The sequence below is a fragment of the Octopus bimaculoides genome, chromosome 14, assembly GCF_046866305.1.
Source record: "Octopus bimaculoides isolate indiv1 chromosome 14, ASM4686630v1, whole genome shotgun sequence".
Classification (NCBI taxonomy): domain Eukaryota; kingdom Metazoa; phylum Mollusca; class Cephalopoda; order Octopoda; family Octopodidae; genus Octopus; species Octopus bimaculoides.
Genome location: NC_142941.1, coordinates 7,511,780 through 7,533,587, shown reverse-complemented (window position 1 = coordinate 7,533,587; position 21,808 = coordinate 7,511,780). Strand labels below are relative to the sequence as shown.

Below are 21,808 nucleotides of genomic sequence, written 5' to 3'. Positions count from 1 at the left end.
TCCCTGTTCCCTGGAGCATTAGCAACATATATATATATTACAAATCTGTGCGCACACACACACACACACACACTGTGTGTGTTTGTATATGTGTATGAATACACATATACAAACACATACACACACAGATATTTATGTATGTATCTCTCTCTCTCTAAATATATATATATATATATATATATATATACACAAACACATATACACACAAATATATATTCATACATGCATGTGTACATATATATGTATGCACACACACACACACACACATTCATACACTTGTGTGTTTGTGTGCATGAATTGTATCTGGGTCATGGACTTGGTTTGTTGAGAACTTCCTGTCACACTACACCAGTTCCTACACACACACACACAAGCACACATAAACACGCACACACACACACACATGCATTATCAATTTACAAAATCAGCCACTTGGATACAATTCACTATAATACAATGTTAGGCATTCAGACATTACTAAAATACTTAGATCATTTTTTCCCCAAGTAGACAATTCCTCACAGACACACACACACACACACAGATGTTCGTTCACACACAAAGAACACTTAGCTAGATGTTGCTAAGTGCTCTTTGAAAATGATAAAATTGTATTTTAAAAATGTGAAAAATATTTATATTTATAGGTGCAGGCGAAGCTGTGTGGTAAGAAACTTGTTCCCAACCACATGGTTCCAGGTTCAGTCCCACTGCGTGGCATCTTGGGCAAGTGTCTTCTACTATAGCCTCGGACTGACCAGAAGCTTTGTGAGTAGATTTGGTAGATGGAAACTGAAGGAAGCCTGTTGTACATATATATATATATGTGTGTGTGTGTGTGTCTTTCTGTCTGTGTTTGTCCCCTCATCATTGCTTGACAACCGGTGTTGGTGTGTTTACATCCCTGTAACTTAGTGGTTCAGCCAAAGAGACTGATAGAATAAGTATTAGGTTTAAAACATAAGTCCTGGGGTTGATTTGTTCAACTAAAACTCTTCAGGGCAGTGCTCCAGCATGGTCGCAGTCAAATGACTGAAACAAATAAAAAAATAAAATATTTTCCTTTGGTCTAATTATTTGTATATGTAGTTTAGTTTAACATAAATCTACAGATGCCATACTGGGACCCCTCTTCAGTGTTGTATCCTGAGATTATTGGATGTTTCATGCCTTACAACAGACACCCTCATCCTGGCAGCCTGACTTACCTGTGTTGATCTGAACTTATGTCCTAAAATACATAAATACCTGAAAAAAAAATGTCACAACCACATGGTTCCAGGTTCAGTCTCACATAATAATAATAATAATAACAGAGACATAACAAAAATGCATTGTTGTAGAGAGATTTATGACTTTTATGAAATTTGCTTAATTCTATGTTCCATTCTATACCAATTATGGTAGGGTGGAGGGCATAGATGGAGTGTTTCACTAAATAACATGATAAGATAGGGAACACAAAAATCTGTATGTAGGTACTGTCGACTATGAATAATACATCTGTAATAAAGTGGTGTCTTTAATCATTGGGGTATTTATATCTTGGGAAAATGAGGTACTCTGTTCAGAAAAGGTGGATTTAAAATCAAAGGGGTACTCTTCTTTCTTCTCTTCTTCTTTTACCTCATTTTTATCCTTTTCTAGTTTGTTGCCATCTAATCCAGGAGGAGCTGTAGCTCGCTTCATGTTAATGTTCGACAGAATGTGGTCAGTGTGTATTTTAGTGTGGCGTAACAAATTACAGTTAGTGGAGAAAGATTTACCACAGATATCACATATGTAGGGCCTCTCGGTAGTGTGTGTCCACTCGTGACGTCGGAGGTTGGTACTGGTAGAGAAAGATTTCAGACAGACCGAACACTGATATGGTCTTTCGTTTGAATGAGTCTGAATGTGACGCTTCAATTGGAAATTGTCTGGGAAGGATTTGTCGCACATGTCACACATGAACGGTTTCTGATCTGTATGAGTCCAAATATGATGTTTCAGGTGTGTGCTGGTAGAGAAACTCTTTTCGCAGATGACACAACGAAAAGGTTTCTCCGATGTGTGGATTCGCAAATGACGTTGCAGATGAGAGCGATCAGAAAACATCTTCTGACAGATTGAACAGGTGAATGGCTTCACGCCAGTGTGAATGCGTGTGTGGATCTTTAGTGAAGATGAAGTCGTGAAACCAATGCCACATAGGTCACACTTGAATGGGCGTTCCCCAGTGTGTGTCCGAATATGAGTTTTTAAGTTCCAAGATGTTGTGAAAGCTTGTTTGCAGTGATCACATTGGTAGGGTTTCTCGCCCGTATGTGTCCTGGTATGGATACGCAGATCTGAACTGCCAGAAAAACACTTGTTGCACACTTCGCATTTATATCGTTTTTCAACAACATATTTCTCAACAAAATACATTTTTACAACCCGATTTTAAAAATGTCAAAAAAACCCCAAAAACTGTTAGTGTGTGATTTTTGAATAGATGTTACACTCAGGCAAGTTTTAGAAGTGTGTTTTAGAGAGCAAGATTTAATAACGATTGTTATAATTGGTCTTAACCATTTTCTTTCTTTTTTTTTTTTATATCTATTTGATATGATGCCACAATTTATTTCTTAAACAATGGAATAGTCTGGAAACACACCACAATAGTGGAATGCGAAGATATTGAACCTGTTCTGCTTACTTGTGTTATTCCTCCAATATTCGAATCATAATCGCAACAACGGTCATGAAAGTAATATCCAAGGTTTACACTGATTTTCCAAATACTACTGACAGAAAGGTCAGAGGTATATATATATATATATATATATATATATATATATATATATATATTTATGAGAATCTAAGGACTGTTACTGACCAGTCACCTACAACAACACTGGTTTATGCAATCAAGATTTCCTGTTCTTTATCTTCACCTTCTCACTGAGTGGGTGAGTGTTTTGATGTTTGGCAATGAGTGTTTTGAAAGATTTTACTAATATAAATCACAGTTACAGATCTGTGATGACAATGAAAAATAAGGATTATGTTGATGACGGAGGTGCTGATGATGATAATGACAATGACTGATAATTTGAAAATGAAATTTAATGCATTGTCTTTTGTTGTTTTTATGTTCTTGATTAATCTGGTCGTTTATTTTTAATTTTCTATTCTTATTTCTGTGGTAGCTCAGCAGGAAATTATATTTATGTCTGCAAGAACCACAGCTCAAACCTTGCTTCTTCAAGTTGGCCTCACTTACGAACATCAAGAACCAATAAAATATACATCATTGCTAACATTTTTTGGTGGGGGGGATATGTTGTGATATTTTTGAGGTTACAAGGGTTTCACCCCCATTCCCAGCTAACTTTGAGTGAGAAGTGGTCGATAGCTTGTAACAAATATCTCAAGATGGAAGAAGCTGGAGGAGTAAAAAATGAACAGCTGGAAGAGGTGAGAACAAGAGCTGGTTATGATAAATGAACGACAGACTGGGGGTAGTAAGTAACTGAATGTGAGTAAATAATCATAGAATGCATTAATCTGCTGGGGAAGAAGATCAGCAGGGGATACACAACTCAAAGGAAATGACTGCGGTAAACTCTAGCAAGAGGAGTTTTAAGTAACAGCAAGACAAAACACTTATGGAAGTGAATATATTCTAATTGCAATAAACACAAGTGAAAGGTGGAAATTTGTTGATGTTTCTTAGGCTCAGCAAATGTAATGATTTTCTGGCTGATGTTAGAGTTGTTGTTGTTGCTGGTTTTTGGAGGAACTTGGTGTGGAAGACATTCTGAAGAGAGACTGTAGCTGTGTCAGGGGGTATGGAGGTATGGATCTTCGGTGGAGCTTTTCTGAAATGAGAAACAGATATTTGTTGATCTGTCACAGAAACTGTCATGTTGCATGAATTATATAATGACTATTCACAACACCAGTAATTGTTTATTCACTGTTTTCTTACACATCAGTGGCAACAAATTTCATGTAAGCATGCATTTGGCTGTGAATGCATGCTATTGATAAGGTGCAATGAAGGAGAAATACATCTGGTGTTCTCACTAGCTGCTAGTGGGATGGTTTTCATCTCCCTCTGATATATATATATATATACTGTATTTTTAAACAGGCAGCAAACTGGCAGAGTCATTAGCACACTGAATGAAATGCTTACTATTAACGTGCTAACATCTATGGCCCTATTATTCTACCTGGGTTCTGCTCAAACCTGCCAGATTAGGCCTCTAACACCAAATATTCCACTTGGGTTCAAACCTGCCAGATTAGGCCTCTTACACCTACCTTACAATGTCATTTGAAAAATTAACAATCACACCATCAGAATCTCAAAGATATACGAGATGATGCATGATTAATTCAAAACAATGTGAATAAATAAGCAGAACATTTGACAGAAAAATCTAAAGGGTTAAAACAGGGAATTTGTACCACAGAACTAGGGAAGGTCTCAGGTGGGTTATTGTCAAAAGGGTTAAGAGAATAAATGGATAATCCACAACAGGGATTTGAAGGGGATAAATGGGCCCTAATTTACAACAGTCTTACTGAAAGAAAAAAAATCCCAAATATTTCTTCTCTATACATCTGAGGTCATTTCAAAGCCCCTAGAGGAAATAAATAAAGGAAAGAAGGAGTGGTAAGTTATTTTTTTAACTCCTCGGTATTTTGAATGGCATCCGACTACATAATAACCATTGCTCCAGATACAAAAGCTCTGAGACATATAATGTTACCGAAATGTTGCCGCTACACGTAGTGACAGATATGGCTGATGACTAAGCTGAGAGGGTGAACATTGCCTAAGCTTCAGACAGAAAAATAAAAAAAAAATTAGAAAAATAAAAAAAATAAAGCTCTCATAAATTTGATTTTTATTAACTTCTTTTTGAAACATGAAATTAAATACCAAAACCTTTACAATTAAAAAAAAACAATTTTCTTTGGTTTTTTAAGTTGTTTCATTTTTAAATAAGGGTATCAAATATCAGATTTATTGTTGGGGTTAGGAGATGGGATATTATGGTTTATTTTGTGTTCATTTTTTTAATCTTTTATTATTTTTTTTTTGTTTCAGTCAGTGGACAGTGGCCAAGCTGGGGCACTGCCTTGGAGTTTGTCCTAAGCATCCCTGCTTGTTTTCACACTTTTAGATAGCCCTTCTTTCATGCATTCTGAGTAATATAAAGGGTCAATGATTGTATGCTAAAGTGGCACCAGACAAACTAAGAAAAGTCATAGACAGGGAGGAAGCATTACAGAACTGATATTCAGAAAATAAAAGAGAGTAAGATAACGGTTAGGAAGAGGAGCAGGGATTTGGTGACCCTGGTAGCATGAGGTAGCATGAGGCTAACTTGCAGTGAAGGACAGAGGACTATAGTAGGGGTAGAAAAAGCACAGCAAGGAGACAGAATGACTGTCGGCCCTAGTTTGGAGTGTGTTGGTGACTCTAAACTTGTTAGAATGCTGTGTCAAGATGTGAAATATATTATTAGAGCGGAAGATAAGTTCTGTGTCTGCAAGAGTTAGGAAATATAATATATGCTAAAGTGATAGGTGTAGGTATGGATGTGTGGTTGAGAAGCTTGCTCAACAATTATGTGGTTCCAGGTTCAGGCCCACTGTATAGCACCTTGGGCAAGTGTCTTTTATACTCTAAGCCCTAATCAACCAAAGCCTTGTGAGTGAATGTGATAAACTGAAAGAAGTCCATCATATCTTTATATATGTGTGTGTGTGTATGAGTGCATACATGTATGTGTGTATCTTTGATTTAACATTACATGGTGGTTTCAAATAAGTAGCATAGTCATAAAGGTGATGTTCATTTTCAGTCTTCTGTGGAAAACATGGCCGGCCGTGAGGAAATATTACCATTTGAGCTATGCAAGCATGGAAAAGCTAAAGTTTACTTCCAAAATACAGCTTGTTAATAAAATAACTGGTTCGTTCCTTAAGCAGGTCATATCATTGAAAATAGGTGAGGAGAATGGGATTTCATGGCATTTGTGTCTTTCTCAAGGAAAACTAGAGCCATAATTATTGAATTGGCTTCGACCGATACTCGGGACCGAGTCGTGAAATTGGTCTCGCCAGGATCTAACATCATTGTAACTGAACAAACGAGAGAACAGCTACACGTTGTTAAAAACCTAACGCTATTATTTCTGTGGACAAAAAAAAAAGGAAAAAAAAAATTATTAAAGGGAGGCAACCCGTGCATATCTACAAGACGGCAGTTTTTCCTAAAAATCTGTCATGGATTTGTTTTAGCGCTGATCAAATAGAAGCACCTTTATATTCTAGGAATAAAGCAAAAAGAACGTGGTTATGTTGCATTCTTTGCCAAATATATTGTGAGTGATGGCATTTAATTCTGTGACTGGAAACTGCAACGTGATCTACGATTGCCCACAGCTTATACTACCTGCTTAAAAATTTTAAAATACTCAGATCCTATATTGGAGAATACAGCGTTGGTTTTGAGGACCATGCGCCCTTAATAGATATAAATACAGAGTTTATTTAGCATAAATATATACATTCGTAGGATCTTTTTTAAAACGGGGGGCCACATTTTTCATTAATGTTTTACGTAGTGTTTTTGGTACCGAAAGACTTTCAAACTTCGTATACTTATCTATTTTGTGTTATAGAATAGAAAAATATTTTTGTATTCGAATTTATTTCATGTAAAAAATTGTCTTATTTTCGATAATTTCAACCAATCACTGACAAAAGAGAAAAAGATGTTTTATATGACACATTCTACCAGTGTTCCAAGTTTCAAAGTGTTTCGTTAATGAAAAATGTGGCCCCCGTTTTAAAAAAGATCCCTGGATTATAATTCACGTAAAAACGTTTTAACGTGGTCTCTGGACCTGCTAGAAACAGTATCGAAATCTCCCTCAAATAACATCGTTGTCTTAACCCGTTTTCTGCCCAAAGAATTTTCATCAGTTTGTCCTAAACGTCTCTGCTTGTTTTCAGAGTTTTGGTTAGCCCTTCTTTCATACATTCTGAGTAATATAAAGCCTTCCTTTCATAAGTCCCAAGTTACTCAGGCGGTTGAAAAGTTTGGAATGTGTATCGTATTTGAAGCGACCTTAAGAAATATGCCCTGTGTATCACATGTATGGAAGCGCAATGGCCCAGTGGTTAGGGTAGCAGACTCGCGGTTTCGATTCCCAGACCGGGCGTTGTGAGTGTTTATTGAGCGAAAACACCTAAAAGCTCCACGAGGCTCCGGCAGGGGTTGGTGGCGAACCCTGCTATACTCTTCCACCACAACTTTCTCTCACTCTTACTTCCTGTTTCTGTTGTGCCTGTAATTCAAAGGGTCAGCCTTGTCACACTCTGTGTCACGCTGAATCTCCCCGAGAACTACGTTAAGGGTACACGTGTCTGTGGAGTGCTCAGCCACTTGCACGTTAATTTCACGAGCAAGCTGTTCCGTTGATTGGATCAACTGGAACCCTCGACGTCGTAAGCGACGGAGTGCCAACAACAATCACATGTATACATCGGACAGGCAAAGGGTTAAGGGAAAGGACACAGTATATAATATAGCCCTCAACATACCTTTAAAATGAAATCATCAGAGCTGAAATGTCTTTTGATCACAGGCCAGCTCAATCAGAAAATACAAACGTTATTGAATGGTAAATCGTGGAGATTAATTACTCAGAGACGTCATCCGCATTAAAAATAATAGTCAAGTTACTGTTAATATAATTTTTTTTTTAAATGCTTGCAACATATCTTAGAACCGTGTATTCAAACTGAAACAATTACATCGTGGAAGAATGATTTTTTTAACTCTTTGAAACACTAACGCAAAAAAAAAAAACTACTGTAGCCATTTCGTTTATTCTTAAACAGTGCTATCTACTATGAAGTGCTAAAAAGTTTCGTCGCACTTCGGCAGCCTGGTCACTGACACGATTTTATTACATAAAATGAGACTGTGACAGTGAACAGGTCACAGACATGCCAACGGTGAATGTAGCAGATTTTGGTGTTCTTTCTTAGACGGCTAAAACGACTTCGATGATGTAATCGTTACCAACACTAAATGATCAGAGAATTAAGAACTTTATTTGTGGATCTACTGGAGTTTGCAGATCCTGGGGTCAGCAATAATGCTGTAGGCCGTTAAATCGACCTAAATATCTGACTGGTACTTTGAACTGAAACATATTAATGACGGCCTTTGACTTCATTCATTTAGCTAGGTACTCCGTCGGTTACGACGACGAGGGTTCCAGTTGACCCGATCAACTGAATAGCCTGCTCGTGAAATTAACGTGCAAGTGGCTGAGGGCTCCATAAACACGTGTATCTCTTAACGTAGTTTTCAGGGAGATTCAGCTTGGCACAGAATGTGACAAGGTTGGTCCTTTGAAATACAGGTACTACTCATTTTTGTCAGCTGAATGGAGTGGAACAACGTGAAATAAAGTATCTTGCTCAAGAACACCACGCAGCGCCGGGAATCGAACTCACGACCTTAAGATTGCCAGCTGAATACCCTAACCACTAAACCACGCGCTTTCACAATTTAGCAAGGAATACCAAATGATACACACATCCGCACGAATAAAATTCTACATGTGTTGAGTGCTTTTCGATTTATCTTGTTTCAGAAACGTGCCACCCCGTAGACCTTTGTATGTACATAACTTTCTGAATGTTTTTTTGCCTTTTTATTTTTAACTAAAGTTTCTACAAATATATATCAAATGGTGTAGATTATAATTATATCGGAATTTGCAGTGAAAATACATTTTTGTCCAAAATATTTTTTTCATTGAAATTTAATGTCCAAAGAATCGAGGAGGGGATGAATATTTCACGCATCCCGACTTTGTTTTCTCATAACTTTTAGGAAAATGCATATAGTTTTCCTCCTCCACGACTTTCTTCCTATCAGTTACCATAAATTTAACCAAATTTTATTTTTACTTTTCAGGTTTATATGTTTGAAATACTAACATTACGTAATCTGCATTTTCGAAAACGTATTTTTGCAAAATGTAATTTAAAAACATGTATTTTAGAAAGAGTTTTGAGGAAGCTAAGTTGGGAAGGAGGAAAATAGAATGATCCGAAACGCTTTCAAAACTTTTAAAAATTATAACTCAAATAATCGTAATCTACATCCTCGAAAATGCATCTGTGAAAAGTTTCATTAAAAAATACGCATTTTTCAGAAAACTATGACGAAAGAAAATCGGTGAGGCACTAAACTGTAATTGTGCCGGCTTATTCTCTCTGACATTTGCTACGTCGAGTGGCTTGCATAAATTACATTGACATTTGTTTAACCCTAGGTCAACCTTCATTTAGCAGTAATGTGATGAGAATTATTCCAATCGTGACTTTCCAGGCTTGTTTCCAGATATAATGCAAACTAATACTACATTAGCGAAATTATGTTCTTTTATTTTAAAACAATTGGGCGGCGTGATTTGAGATGAACTTGGCTGTTATTTCTAACAGGCCGAAGGACCACATAGAAACTGCCCCTTCCTCTCGTATTTCAAATACGTGGAAGATACATTTTCAAAATTTTATTTTAAATGTGTAAGAACTGACGTGTCAGATTCTTTATTGGCAGTAGGTCAGCTACGATCAAACAAATCTACAATAAAGGCATGCTAGCCATGACCACTCCGTTTTGGTGGGGTTGTGTTGCAGGAATATATTGTCCACTGTATCCTGTAATATCTTAAGACAGCAGGATGTAGTGTTAGGCTGATTTAGCTGCTATTTTTAGCAGGTTGTGTGACCGCGTAGAGGATCTGTCGTTGTGAATAATATATCATAGATTTTAATTTCGTCTTCTCCAATTTACATTTGGCAGAGGCTGTCTGGCATCTCTCAGAATTATTCCTTCTATATTCCCCCATGATCTGAAGGAAAACATAATTTCTTACAATACAGGTCTTTAATTATAATTAAAGAAAATCTTGGAGAAGCGAACAAATATTATTACCAGGAATTTGATAGATGGAATCCTACAGCTAGTGTTTGGAGACGAGACTGTGGGCGCCAGTCCAGATTCGCCAGACACTGCTGAGAAGTCTCCGTCTTCTAATAAATGTGTCAATTTCGCAAATTCTCAATCAGCAGAAACAACTTTCATTGATAATGAGAATAACAAGAATTCGATTATAATCTATCAATTGTTGGTTAACCCCGGATCAAGGAGATATAGCTGGATCAAAGACAGTCCAACCGTAACCATCCCGATCATAATAACAAATGTGTTCAGTTTTTTTAAGGTGATGAGATGCATCACGAAGGAGATTTGGGGTGTTATTTCTTGCTGGTCAAACGACAGTCTTGTCACAGGTTTCGTCTTTCTTTTACCAATGTACACTACCCGAAAAGCTAGAAATATGTTTTCAGGACACATACTCCAACATAATTAATAAGTTCGTTTTCAAAAATTTATTTTAGTTTTAGAGAGAATTTTTTTTCCCTTTCACCTCGTTCGTTTTTGCGGCCATGCAAAGCAGTTATGAATTAAAACAAAACCAAGGGTTGGAGCAAGCAGATGCAAATTAAGAGAAACAAAAGTACTAAATTGCCCCCGAAGGGTTCTCACACACTAAAATGACATTATTTCGCCACGCTAATTACGGAAATTATTTTTAAAATGCTTGCGTTAACAAAGAACTATTTTAGAAACTATAATTGTAGTATCATCTTGGATTTATATTTTCTAAAGAATAGCCGGAATTTCTTTAATAATAATCTTTTAAAATACCCTCATTATTCCCTCCCCCCCTTTTTTTGACCATAAATCCAACATGGCGGACAGGCTCTAAATCTGACTTAATATAATCCGTACTAAAAGACTTACCAAGTCATTCCTTCATACATCTGCTTCTTTGATGGAACCCGCCTCTGTCCTCGTCTTCCTACAAACTACTAACCTACAATTTCCAACTTGGCATTAAACCGTCACAACCTCAACCAACCACAAGTCCAGGAGGGCCCCGGGGGACCCAACGGCTCTGCCCTTCCTACTTTATAAGACTAATCAATAAATGAGAAACGCGTGTCCGTGTATGTAGGATGAGTGTGGTTGTACATGTTAGGCATGGATTTGGTTTTATGCGTGTGTGTGTGTAAGTAATATTCGTATGAATTTATTGGTGTTTTTTTTTTTGTATGTTCGCGTGTCTGCATACATGCACACAAGACCATGAAGAAGAAAACATACCCGGAGACGAGACACAAAGTAAAATGTGACTATAGCAATTCAAATAGGAAACCAATAGCGAACCGAGTGTGTCACCGAGGGAAACTTGCCATTATTGTCTTTGGTTAGGGTTAGGGTTAGAATCCAAGAATCTCCACCAAATCTCATTATTTAAACAACCAAACAAAAACAAAAATAGGCACTGGTGTATTTATCTACGTAAACATTGATATAAAGATCAGAGTGTGTTTGTGGATTTCAACCGGAATGGCGAGTGGGGAGTCGGTAGTTTCCACACCGAAAAGTTCTGTTTAAAGCTTTTGAAATAAAATTAATAAACATTAGGATGCTTTTTTTCCCCTCACTCCCTTTGTCGGAGCATTTTGGCGGTGTTCACCGAGAGCTTGTTTCCATCGTCAAAAATATCCACCAACTCATATTTGTGATTTATCAAGTAAAACATAAAGACTCAGCCCCATGGTAAAACTGGGTCTACGAACATCTTGACAGTGACTTGAGACGAAGAGTGAAACGAAGGACTTAATTGTTTTTTTGGATAATTCGTCAGATACGTTCATCTGTCAATGTTCCGTAGGTGAAGGCTCCTTGTCAAAGAGTAAGCAAGTAAAGGCTTAACAGTGGAGGTGCAATGGCCCAGTGGTTAGGACAGCTGACTCGCGGTAATAGGATCGCGGTTTCGATTCCCAGACCGGGCGTTGTGAGTGTTTATTGAGCGAAAACACCTAAAGCTCCACGAGGCTCTGACAGGGGGTGGTGGCGAACCCTGCTGTACTCTTCCACCACAACTTTCTCTCACTCTTACTTCCTGTTTCTGTTGTGCCTGTAATTCAAAGGGTCAGCCTTGTCACACTGCGTCACGCTGAATATCCCCGAGAACTACGTTAAGGGTACACGTGTCTGTGGAGTGCTCAGCCACTTGCACGTTAATTTCACGAGCAGGCTGTTCCGTTGATCGGATCAACTGGAACCCTCGACGTCGTAAGCGACGGAGTGCCAACAACAACATATGCTTAACAACCGAACAGTTATAGCCAGAGGGGTTGTGAATAAACGAATAAATGGACCCATATCTATAAGTATGACGAAACATTTTTGTATTCAGTAGATACAATAGATTTGATAAATATAAAAATTTTCTTATGTATCAAACACTAATTCTGCCAGTCCAATGCTCTAGATCAGTGGTGGGGATGTTCGCACAACAAAATAGTACATTGGGGATCTACAATAATATTTTAAGGGCCTCAGAAAAAGTTTTGCTTTAGATGTATGTATTGGTATATATTGTAAGAAACAGCCAAGTTTCTTTCTTTAACATTTTACATAATTCAACCTACACAAGTTGATGTGTAGAAAACAAAATAGGAATTTTGAAAGGAATTTCTATAAAACTAGTTTTAAAACATTGAATGGCTATGGGGGTCTATCAGAATAAAATAGATGTATGTGTTGGTATGTATTGTAAAAAACAGCTGGGTTTCTTTCTCTAACATTTTACATAATTCAACCTACATAAGTTAATGTGTGGAAAACGAAATAGGAATTTTGAAAGGAGTTGTCAAGCAGTGATGGGGGGACAAACAGACACACACACATAGATATATACATATATGTATATATGACAGGCTTCTTTCAGTTTCCAAATCCACTCACAAAGCCTTGGTCAGCTCGAGGCTATAGTAGAAGACACTTGCCTAAGGTGCCAGGTGGTGGGTCTGAACCCAGAACCATGTGGTTGGGAAGCAAGCTTCTTTACCACACAGTCATACTTGCACCTTAACAGCATTTCTTTTTTTTAGAAATAATACATTTCTAAATCCCTCAGAGAGATTTATGCAGGAGTGATACGATGAAGTAGTTGTATGCTGTCAACTTAATGTGACAGTCCTCTGAAGGGAATAATACTACTGTTGGTTAGACCTAGGAAGCTGCACTGCTTCCTGTCGGCCTTGACACATTTCCAGTGTCCTTATGTCTCCCCCTTGTAAACATCAGGACACAGGAAATGTGTCAAGGCCGAACAGGAAGCAGTGCAGCTTCCTAGGTCTAACCAACAGTAGTATAATTCCCTTCAGGGGACTGTCACATTAAGTTGACAGCATACAACTACTTCAGCATTTCGTTTTATCTCTACTTTCTGAGTTCAAATTCTGCTGAGGTGAACATTGCATTTCATCCTTTTTGTGGTCGATAAAATAAGTCAAGTTTTGGGGGTTGATGTAATCGACTTCCCCCTCCCCTCAAAAACTGCAGTCCTGTACCAAAACCAGAAACCATTATTAAACAATGTTTGAAACTTAACCTGAAATTTTAATGGAAGGTTTTCACTTAGATCATTTTAAACAAGAAGTTAAGTTTGTATCATGGAACCAAGGGTGGTTTCAGGTGGGTTGGTTTCAAAAAAGCTAACACAATTCAAAGTAGTCCTAGATATACTAAGCCTGAAACAGACTGATGGTCACGGTTGGAATGTCTTTCGTCGCGCTGACTCAAGGCTGAATCTCAACTAGATTCTTGTTTTCTATTTTCTCCTAAAAATCTATGATTGTTTTTGATATGAACAGAAACTAAAAAACATTGTCGTCCACCCAAACATCATTTAGAAGAGAAAGCCGCAATGTGGTCGCTGGAAATAGCAGCCAAAATCTCCCTCATATTGCACGACACCATCTCAAAATAAGCAAGTGCACATGAGGTACTGTGGATCTAGACATGCTGCGTCTGAGAACAAAAATGAAAAAGATAGACGGTCATGTTTGGAATGCCTTTGATTGTAGATCTAAACGACTATTCTGGAGGTGGACAATAATTCCCTGGTACAGACGTACTATAATTGATTGTAGAGCTAAGGCGATAGTTACGTATAAATTAATTTTTTTCATAGAATACGAAGTAAAATAGAAGTAATCTAAGAGCAGTAGTGGTGTTTGTTAGTAAAATTTTTTTTCACTAAAATTATGAATTCAAAAATATTTGTTACATTTTAAAATATTAAAAAAAAAAATATTTGCAGCGTAGATGGTGTTTAATAAGCCATTTAAAATAACACACAAGAACCGTTAGATTCACTTCAACATTTAAATTTAATTTGTCAAAATATTTTCGTGGCTTTGAGACCGCGACCTGTTCACTGACAAAATTCTGTGCTGCATCTAAAAAAATATAATCAGCTAGAATGTTTATTTACAATTTCATTGCGGCGAAGAATAGGAAGCCAAATGTTGATATTCTTACAAAGCAAGAGAGATAACTCTACACAGTTTATTGGGCGGCCATTGTAGTGTGGCTCCCGTCTTTTGTGTACATTTTGCGTGTATTTATTGTAATTTCACTGGGAAGGAAGATATTCCTGCACTTGAGACAAGAAGTACCGAATAGTGGTTTATAAACTGAACCAAAATGCCGAAGGAGGATGCGGAAGCGTATTCCAATCCGTTGCCTCCTGCAGATTACAACACAGAGGTAGGTGACGATGCTCATCCGTTGACGAACGAAGATTTTCGTAAACTTTTGATGACACCTCGAGTGGCCGCCGGATCTTCGTCCAGCGGCCACGTTTCTTTGTCATCGTTATCCTCTTCAAGGAGTTCTGCGTCGGCTGCTGCCTCTGCTAACGCCGGATCTGCGTCCTCTGCAAGCCACGATCTATCCGGTGGGGCTGCAGGCTCGTCCGGTTTGGGATCTGCCAGTGGAACACACGGTGGTTTAGGTTCCGGAGTCAGTGAACTAGGGAGTTCTGCGACCGGTGCTGGTGCTGGGGATGATGGTGGGAATCTGTCCGGTTACGAAGATGCGCACGAGTTGGGAGATCAGGACGACGACGACCCGGCTACCAGGAGACGGAAGAAAAAAAGTTACTACGCCCGATTGAAACGTCTGGAGGAGGACCGACAGAAAGAACTCGCCCAGAAGTACAGGGATCGGGCGAAAGAGAGAAGAGATGGGTTAAACAGGGATTACGCCGAGACCGAAATAATTAGCACCACGGCTGATTACCGTGCTGTGGCCCCAGATGCTAAATCCGGCGAAAACTACGCCGAACGGCGTAAACAGATTATCCAAGAGTCCAAATACCTCGGAGGTGACATGGAACATACCCATCTTGTGAAGGGGCTGGATTATGCCCTTTTAGAGAAAGTCCGTGCCGAAATCACCAGCAAAGAACGCGAGGAGGAAGAAGAGCTCGAGAAGGCCTTGACGCAGAAGAAAGAGAAAGAAGAGGACCCAGAGGATCAAATTCTATTCAAAACCAAGATGGGGAGGAATATTTACCGCATCATCTTCAAATCGAAGTACCCCGAGCGCAACGAATTGTTTCTGCCTAGTCGTATGGCCTACGTGGTGGATTTAGAGGATGAATTTGCTGACTCTGATGTTCCAACAACACTTATCCGCAGCAAGGTTGACTGTCCAGTGCCCGAATCTGACACGACATTGACCACCAATGATATTGTCATTAATAAGCTGACACAGATTCTGTCCTACTTGCGACAGGGACGCCGTGAGAACAAAAAGCTGAAGAAGAAAGAGAAAAACAAGATGAAAGACGATGCTCGTCCAGGGAATAATGTAGGTGGTGGAAATGGAGGCTCTGGAAGTGCAGGGGATAAGATGCTGTTACCTGGTCACGACGAAAGTATTTATGGTGATCTTGGTGAGTACAATCCATCTGTGATGTCTGGACAGTTTTCCAAGAGCAAAGACAAACGCGATCGTAAAGACAGAGATCGAAGTGATCGCGATAGGGATCGGAGTGACAGGGACCGAGGAGACAGGGACAGAGGTGACCGAGATCGTGGTGATCGAGACAGAGATTTAGACCATCGGGATCACGATGGAAGCTACTACAGCCGAGATAAAGACCGAAGTAGTTCAGGTGGTATGGACCGCAGGGACAGAGACCGAAGCGACAGGGATTATGATCGCGAGAGGAGCTCGAAGAAGACTTACTTTGAGAAACCTGCTGACGAGGATGAAGACAAAGACAGGATGCCAAACTCCACAAAGGATTTGGTAAAATCTATCAACGAATGTTTCAAGTCATTTGCTGAAATAGAAGAAGAGAAGGAAAAAGCAGCTTCCAAGAAGGAAGAGGAAAGACTGCGGAAGTTAAAGGCCAAAATGGAAATCGACAGCTATGCAGAGTGTTACCCGGGTATGATGGAATCTGCCGATGCCATCGATGATTCCGATGACGAAGTGGATTATACGAAAATGGATCACGGCAACAAAAAGGGTCCCATAGGGCGTTGGGATTTCGACTCGCAAGAAGAGTACAGCGAGTATATGGCCAATAAGGAGGCCATGCCGAAAGCTGCTTTCCAATATGGTGTCAAGATGGCCGACGGCAGGAAAACCCGTCGTACCGGTCCCAAAGATGAGAAGGCTGAGCTTGACCGGCAGTGGCAGAAAATCCAGCGCATCATTGAGAAACGTAAAACTACTGATGACAACTACGAGTACAAACGGATGAAGTATTAATTAGACTTACACACAAATGAAGTATTAATTATACTTACACACACACACACACACACATGCTTACACTCACATATGCTCACACTCACATATGTTCACACTCACATATGTTCACACTCACATATGCTCACACTCACATATGCTCACACTCACATGTGCTCACACTCACATGTGCTCACACTCACATGTGCTCACACATGTGCTCACACTCACATACATTCAGAAATATGAAAGATAATATGGTATTGATACAGTCTGAATGAAAGGATAAAAAACAATATATGTGGATATTCTACAATTTGTATGAATTGTGTATATAATTACGAATTAGCAGGCCTTTCTCTATCAGCTGAAGGTGGCAAGGAAAATGAACGTGAAAATATGAATGAATTTACAGAGACACAATATATTGAGGAATGTGTATTGATATATGTACATATATTTATATATTACATATGTAAATATATACCAAGTTGAATTATCATCTCAAATTGATTTTTCTTGCAAATTTTTTATTCTAACTTTCAACACTTCACTCACGCTCACAAAATGACCTTTTTGCTCAGTTTTTTTATTTATATCAACAATGTACGTTTTAGATGTGGCAGTTTGAAAGCTTCAAATGAAAATGTTGGTATTTCTCATTTGAGATTTGCCCCTTGTTACCTATGATATTACTAAAGGTACACCTTACTGTAACTGACCTTGGTAAAATGGATGTTCTGTTCCCTAAGCAAAGTGGACTACACAAAGATGAAAGAACCATGTTCATAAGGAAATATCTTTTAAGACTGTATTCATGTGTCTTTAACAAGCAAGAACAATGCTTTACCATAATGTGGTGTCTTTACTCAGTTTGTAAAGAGTATAACATTTGCACATAGCAACGTATAAGAATGCATATTCGCTTGTTTGTTGTGTAATTTCAGGTGTCCAGATGCAGAAAAACAGCTGGGGTACATGGAACAAACATCATATCATTGTCAGTGTATTTGGAAAAGAAAAGCTTTGGACGGAACTAGTTCCGAAGCCAGTTCTTGAATTATATTAGTGTTTTGTTGGAAGGTTGCTGTTGTCTACGTGTGTGTACTTCCATTCATATCTTCAATATTCTTCCACAGAAAAAGTTATTTTGGAATATAAATAAACGTCTGCCTTATTTGAAGGTAGAAAAACGAAAGTTTAATGGACTGGAAGTTACATTTGATCTTGAGTTAGAATAATTGTACAGAATACATTTTTAGGTGTAACATTTTTCGTGTTCCTTTCTAAAAGACCCAGAAATTTTTGTAATACTTTTTCTTTTGTTGAACAATTATTGTCATAAATGTGAAGAATTATTTCCCAATTCTTGGCTTGATATGTTTTTTGTTAATATTTATTTTTTTGTATTTTTGAGATTTCAATTGTTCCTTTCATCATAATTTATTCATACTAACATTGATGTTTTTGTAACTCTTTTCTCACCATGTGGCACGTAAAAGCACCCACTACACTCTCGGAGTGGTTGGCGTTAGGAAGGGCATCCAGCTGTAGAAACTCTGCCAAATCAGATTGGAGCCTGGTGTAGCCATCTGATTCACCAGTCCTCAGTCAAATCGTCCAACCCATGCTAGCATGGAAAGCGAACGTTAAATGATGATGATGATTTACAAGGACATTCACACCTTTGTTTCAATTAATTGTGAAAATAACAAATTCATTAAAATGACATTGTCATTATTATGCTAGTGTTTAGAAATATAAACTAATAACAAGAAAATCTAATCCAAATCACTGGTTCTCAACTGGGGATCTACATAGCCCCCGAGCATCTGTATATGATTTTTGGGGGCTCTGCACTATAAAATAGTAAATAGGGGGATCCACAGTAGTATTTTAAGGGCCCCTGAAAAAATTTTGCTTTATATATATTGGTATGTGCAAGATCTAGGGTTCTTTCTCTAACATTATACAGAGTTCAACATAAGGCAGCGAGCTGGCAGAATCATTAGCACATCGGGTAAAATGCTTTGCTTGTTGCTACATTCTGAGTTCAAATTCTGCTGAGGTCAACTTTGCCTTTCTTTCGGGGGTTGATAAATTAAGTACCAGTTGTGTACGGAGGTCGATCTAATCGACTGCCCCTCCCCCTCCCCCAACTTTCAGGCCTTGTGCCTAGAGTAGAAAGGATTATACATAATTCAACCTACACATTTTGTGGAAAACAAAATAAGAATTTTGAAAGAAGTTTCTTTAAAATTAGTTTTTAAACATTGAATGGTTATGGTGGGTGGGTGGGTCACCAGAATAAAATAGTAATCAAAGGGGTACATATATGAAAAATGGTTGAGAACCCCTGATCTAAATCAACTTTAAAACAGGCAATTTGCATCTCTGGATTAAAGTAAGGACTGGACTGACATGAAAAGCATCAGCCCTTTAAGTACGACGTTTCTATTGACATATACCACCTTTGTTTCAGTTAATTTTGAAAATAATGAATAGGTGTGCAGTGCACACCTGGAATATATGCCCCTGGTGGTGACTCATGCGTCTTCAGTGAGCAAGATCCTTATGAGGTCACCTAAGCTGGACTGGTCAAAGGGTAGAGGTCATACTAATATGGACCACCTCTTCCCAGAGATAAAAATGGGCTTGCATTGGGATAACATCACAAACTACAAATAAATGAACTGTGTGTGTGTCCTCAGAATCGATCTACTGGAAACTGTCCAGGGACATGGAATCACACGAATACTCTGTCAGTCATGGTATCTCGAACCTTCTTGCTTCTCTGGACATCGACAAACTATAATTTCAACATCTAATTTCAGCTGATTTGACAGATGCCCACAACAGCTGCCTTCTTGAATTTCAACATCACCACCCATGGATACGTTTATAGAAAAGCCTCGCACACATATAACAAAAACAGCACAGCAGTTTTCCAAGCTCAGATTTGTTGAAGCATGGAATAAACTAGTTGCATCAGTTGTTAACTGCCAAGCCACTTACATCCTTCAAAAGTCCCATGCCTCCTGAAATTCACCGATATTTCTGACATGCCTGTGCACCTTTTCCTCTTTATGCCGGCCTTGTGTCTAAATCGGAAACCAATCTGTAAATCTCGTAGTGCCAAAGACAGTCATTCAACGGAGAGAAGCAGAAGTTTAAAGTAAGAAGAGTTGCTTCCCTTGCAATGTGAAGTTCAACAATATGGAAATCGTCATTAAAATAAAATTATTAATAAAAATTGTTTCTAATTTAGACGCAAATGGGGTGGTTTATTCGATACTTGTGACACCAAGACTTAACCAGCATTATATTTTATCAACCCCAGAGGAGTGACAAGCAAAAATGACCTCAGTAAGATTCGAACTCTGAACATTAAAGTGCTGGCGCAAACGCTACCTATTCCTCCAGCTCACTGTTTTTCCCATACCTCTTTCTGCTAAAGGCACAAGGCCTGAAATTTGTGAGGACGGGTCTCGTTGATTACATTGACCCCAGTGCTCGATTGGCCCTTATTTCAACAACCGTGAGAAGATGAAAGGCAAAAATCGATTTCGGCGGATTTTGAAACCAGAAGGTACAGAGCTGGAAAAAAAAAATGTCGATATACATTTTATCCGACGCACTAACGACTCTTATTTTTGTATTGCCCACAAGGGGCTAAACATAGAGGGGACAAACAAGGACCGACAAAGGGATTAAGTTGATTACATCGACCCCAGTGCGTAACTGGTACTTAATTTATCGACCCCGAAAGGATGAAAGGCAAAGTCGACCTCGGCGGAATTTGAACTCAGAACGATGCACTAACGATTCTGCCATCTTGCCGCCTTTCCTTCAAATCTTGGCCCAAGGTCAACTATTTTAATGGGAAGAAGTTATTCGATCTCATCGACCCTAGTACTTGACTGATACTTTATTTCGTTGACCTCGAAGGAATAAGAAACGGAGTCGACCCCGGCGCCGGTTGAACTCTGAACATAAACAGCTGGAAGAAATACTGCAGAGCATTCAGTCCAATGAACGATCGATTCTGCCAGCCTGCCATTTTATTATTATTAACAACAACGACGACGGTTTCAAATTTTGCCACAAGGGCAGCCATTTTGCGGGAGCAGACGACTAATCGATTACATCGACCCAGATATTTAGGTAAATTTTCAGATTAACACCCGCACGATTTTCACTAGGCTGTTAGGGTTAGGGACGGAATTCCCACCCTAACACCCTAGTGAAAATCGTGCGGGTGTTAATCTGAAAATTTACCGATATTTATTTTACCCCCCCCCCCCCCCGCGAAAGGATGAAAAGAAGAGTTGACCTCGGTGGGGAATTTGAACTCAGAATGTACCAATGGGAGAAATACCATTAAGCATTTCACCAGGCATGCTAATGATTCTGCCAGCTCACTGCTTAATAATAATAATAATAAGAAGAAGAAGAAGAAGAAGAAGAAGAAGAAGAAGAATGATGATGATGATTTCTTTTATAATAATATTAATAATAACAAGAACACTTAGAGAGCACAAACCTCTGCCAAGGCAACACCAATGTCCTCTCAATGATTAACTGGAGATGATTTTTAATATGAGAATGTCTGAAATAAACTCAACTGCTCTCACAAACAAGAATACTAAAAATGAACCCAACCGCTCTACAAAATTAAGTAAAAAAAAGCCACCTTCAGCTTCAACACCTGCTTCTTATGAGTTCTAAGTCATCTCCATGCTCGAATCATGTGGTCCTGGTTCATTTTGGACATTACTCTGACTATGGCAGCTTTCAAAGAATCTTTGGTGTTTTGGGCATGTTCATTGACCTCTCTTTCAACAATGCTCCACATGTAAATAGTCCAATGGATTGAGATCTGGGGAATTAGGAGACCAAATGTTAGGGGTTATGTGATCATGAAAATTTTCAGCCATCCATTCCTGTGTTACCAGAGTCATGTGCGATAGTGCAGAGTCTTACTGAAACACATATGGCCTTCCATTGCACACACTGTCTATCCACAGCTTAACAGTTGTTTCCAGGACCTCAATATAAGCAGTAGAGTTAACTCTAAGACCTTGTGGAAAGAAGTAAGGAGGC

General features: G+C 38.7%; 2 protein-coding genes across 3 annotated transcripts; one reads left to right on the top strand and one right to left on the bottom strand.

Moving 5' to 3' along the window:
• Window positions 1-1,332: 1,332 nt before the first annotated feature.
• LOC106875041 (uncharacterized) lies at window positions 1,333-12,002 on the bottom strand. 2 transcript variants are annotated; one of them, XM_089362272.1, is made up of 2 exons: window positions 11,246-12,002; window positions 1,333-3,845 (listed from the first exon to the last, which is right to left on the bottom strand). In XM_089362272.1, exon 2 carries the CDS (start codon window positions 2,407-2,409, stop codon window positions 1,489-1,491), a length of 921 nt encoding a protein of 306 aa, XP_089218398.1. In that variant the 5' UTR covers window positions 2,410-3,845; window positions 11,246-12,002; the 3' UTR covers window positions 1,333-1,488. The 2 variants fall into 2 exon arrangements, with proteins under 2 accessions (XP_089218398.1, XP_089218397.1); XM_089362271.1 differs by lacking the exon at window positions 11,246-12,002 and adding an exon at window positions 10,883-11,223.
• Window positions 12,003-12,135: 133 nt separating this feature from the next.
• On the top strand, window positions 12,136-18,071 carry LOC106875032 (protein Red). The gene has a single exon (XM_089362270.1). The coding sequence runs from the start codon at window positions 14,645-14,647 to the stop codon at window positions 16,724-16,726; it is 2,082 nt and encodes a 693-aa protein (XP_089218396.1). The 5' UTR covers window positions 12,136-14,644; the 3' UTR covers window positions 16,727-18,071.
• Window positions 18,072-21,808: the final 3,737 nt, after the last annotated feature.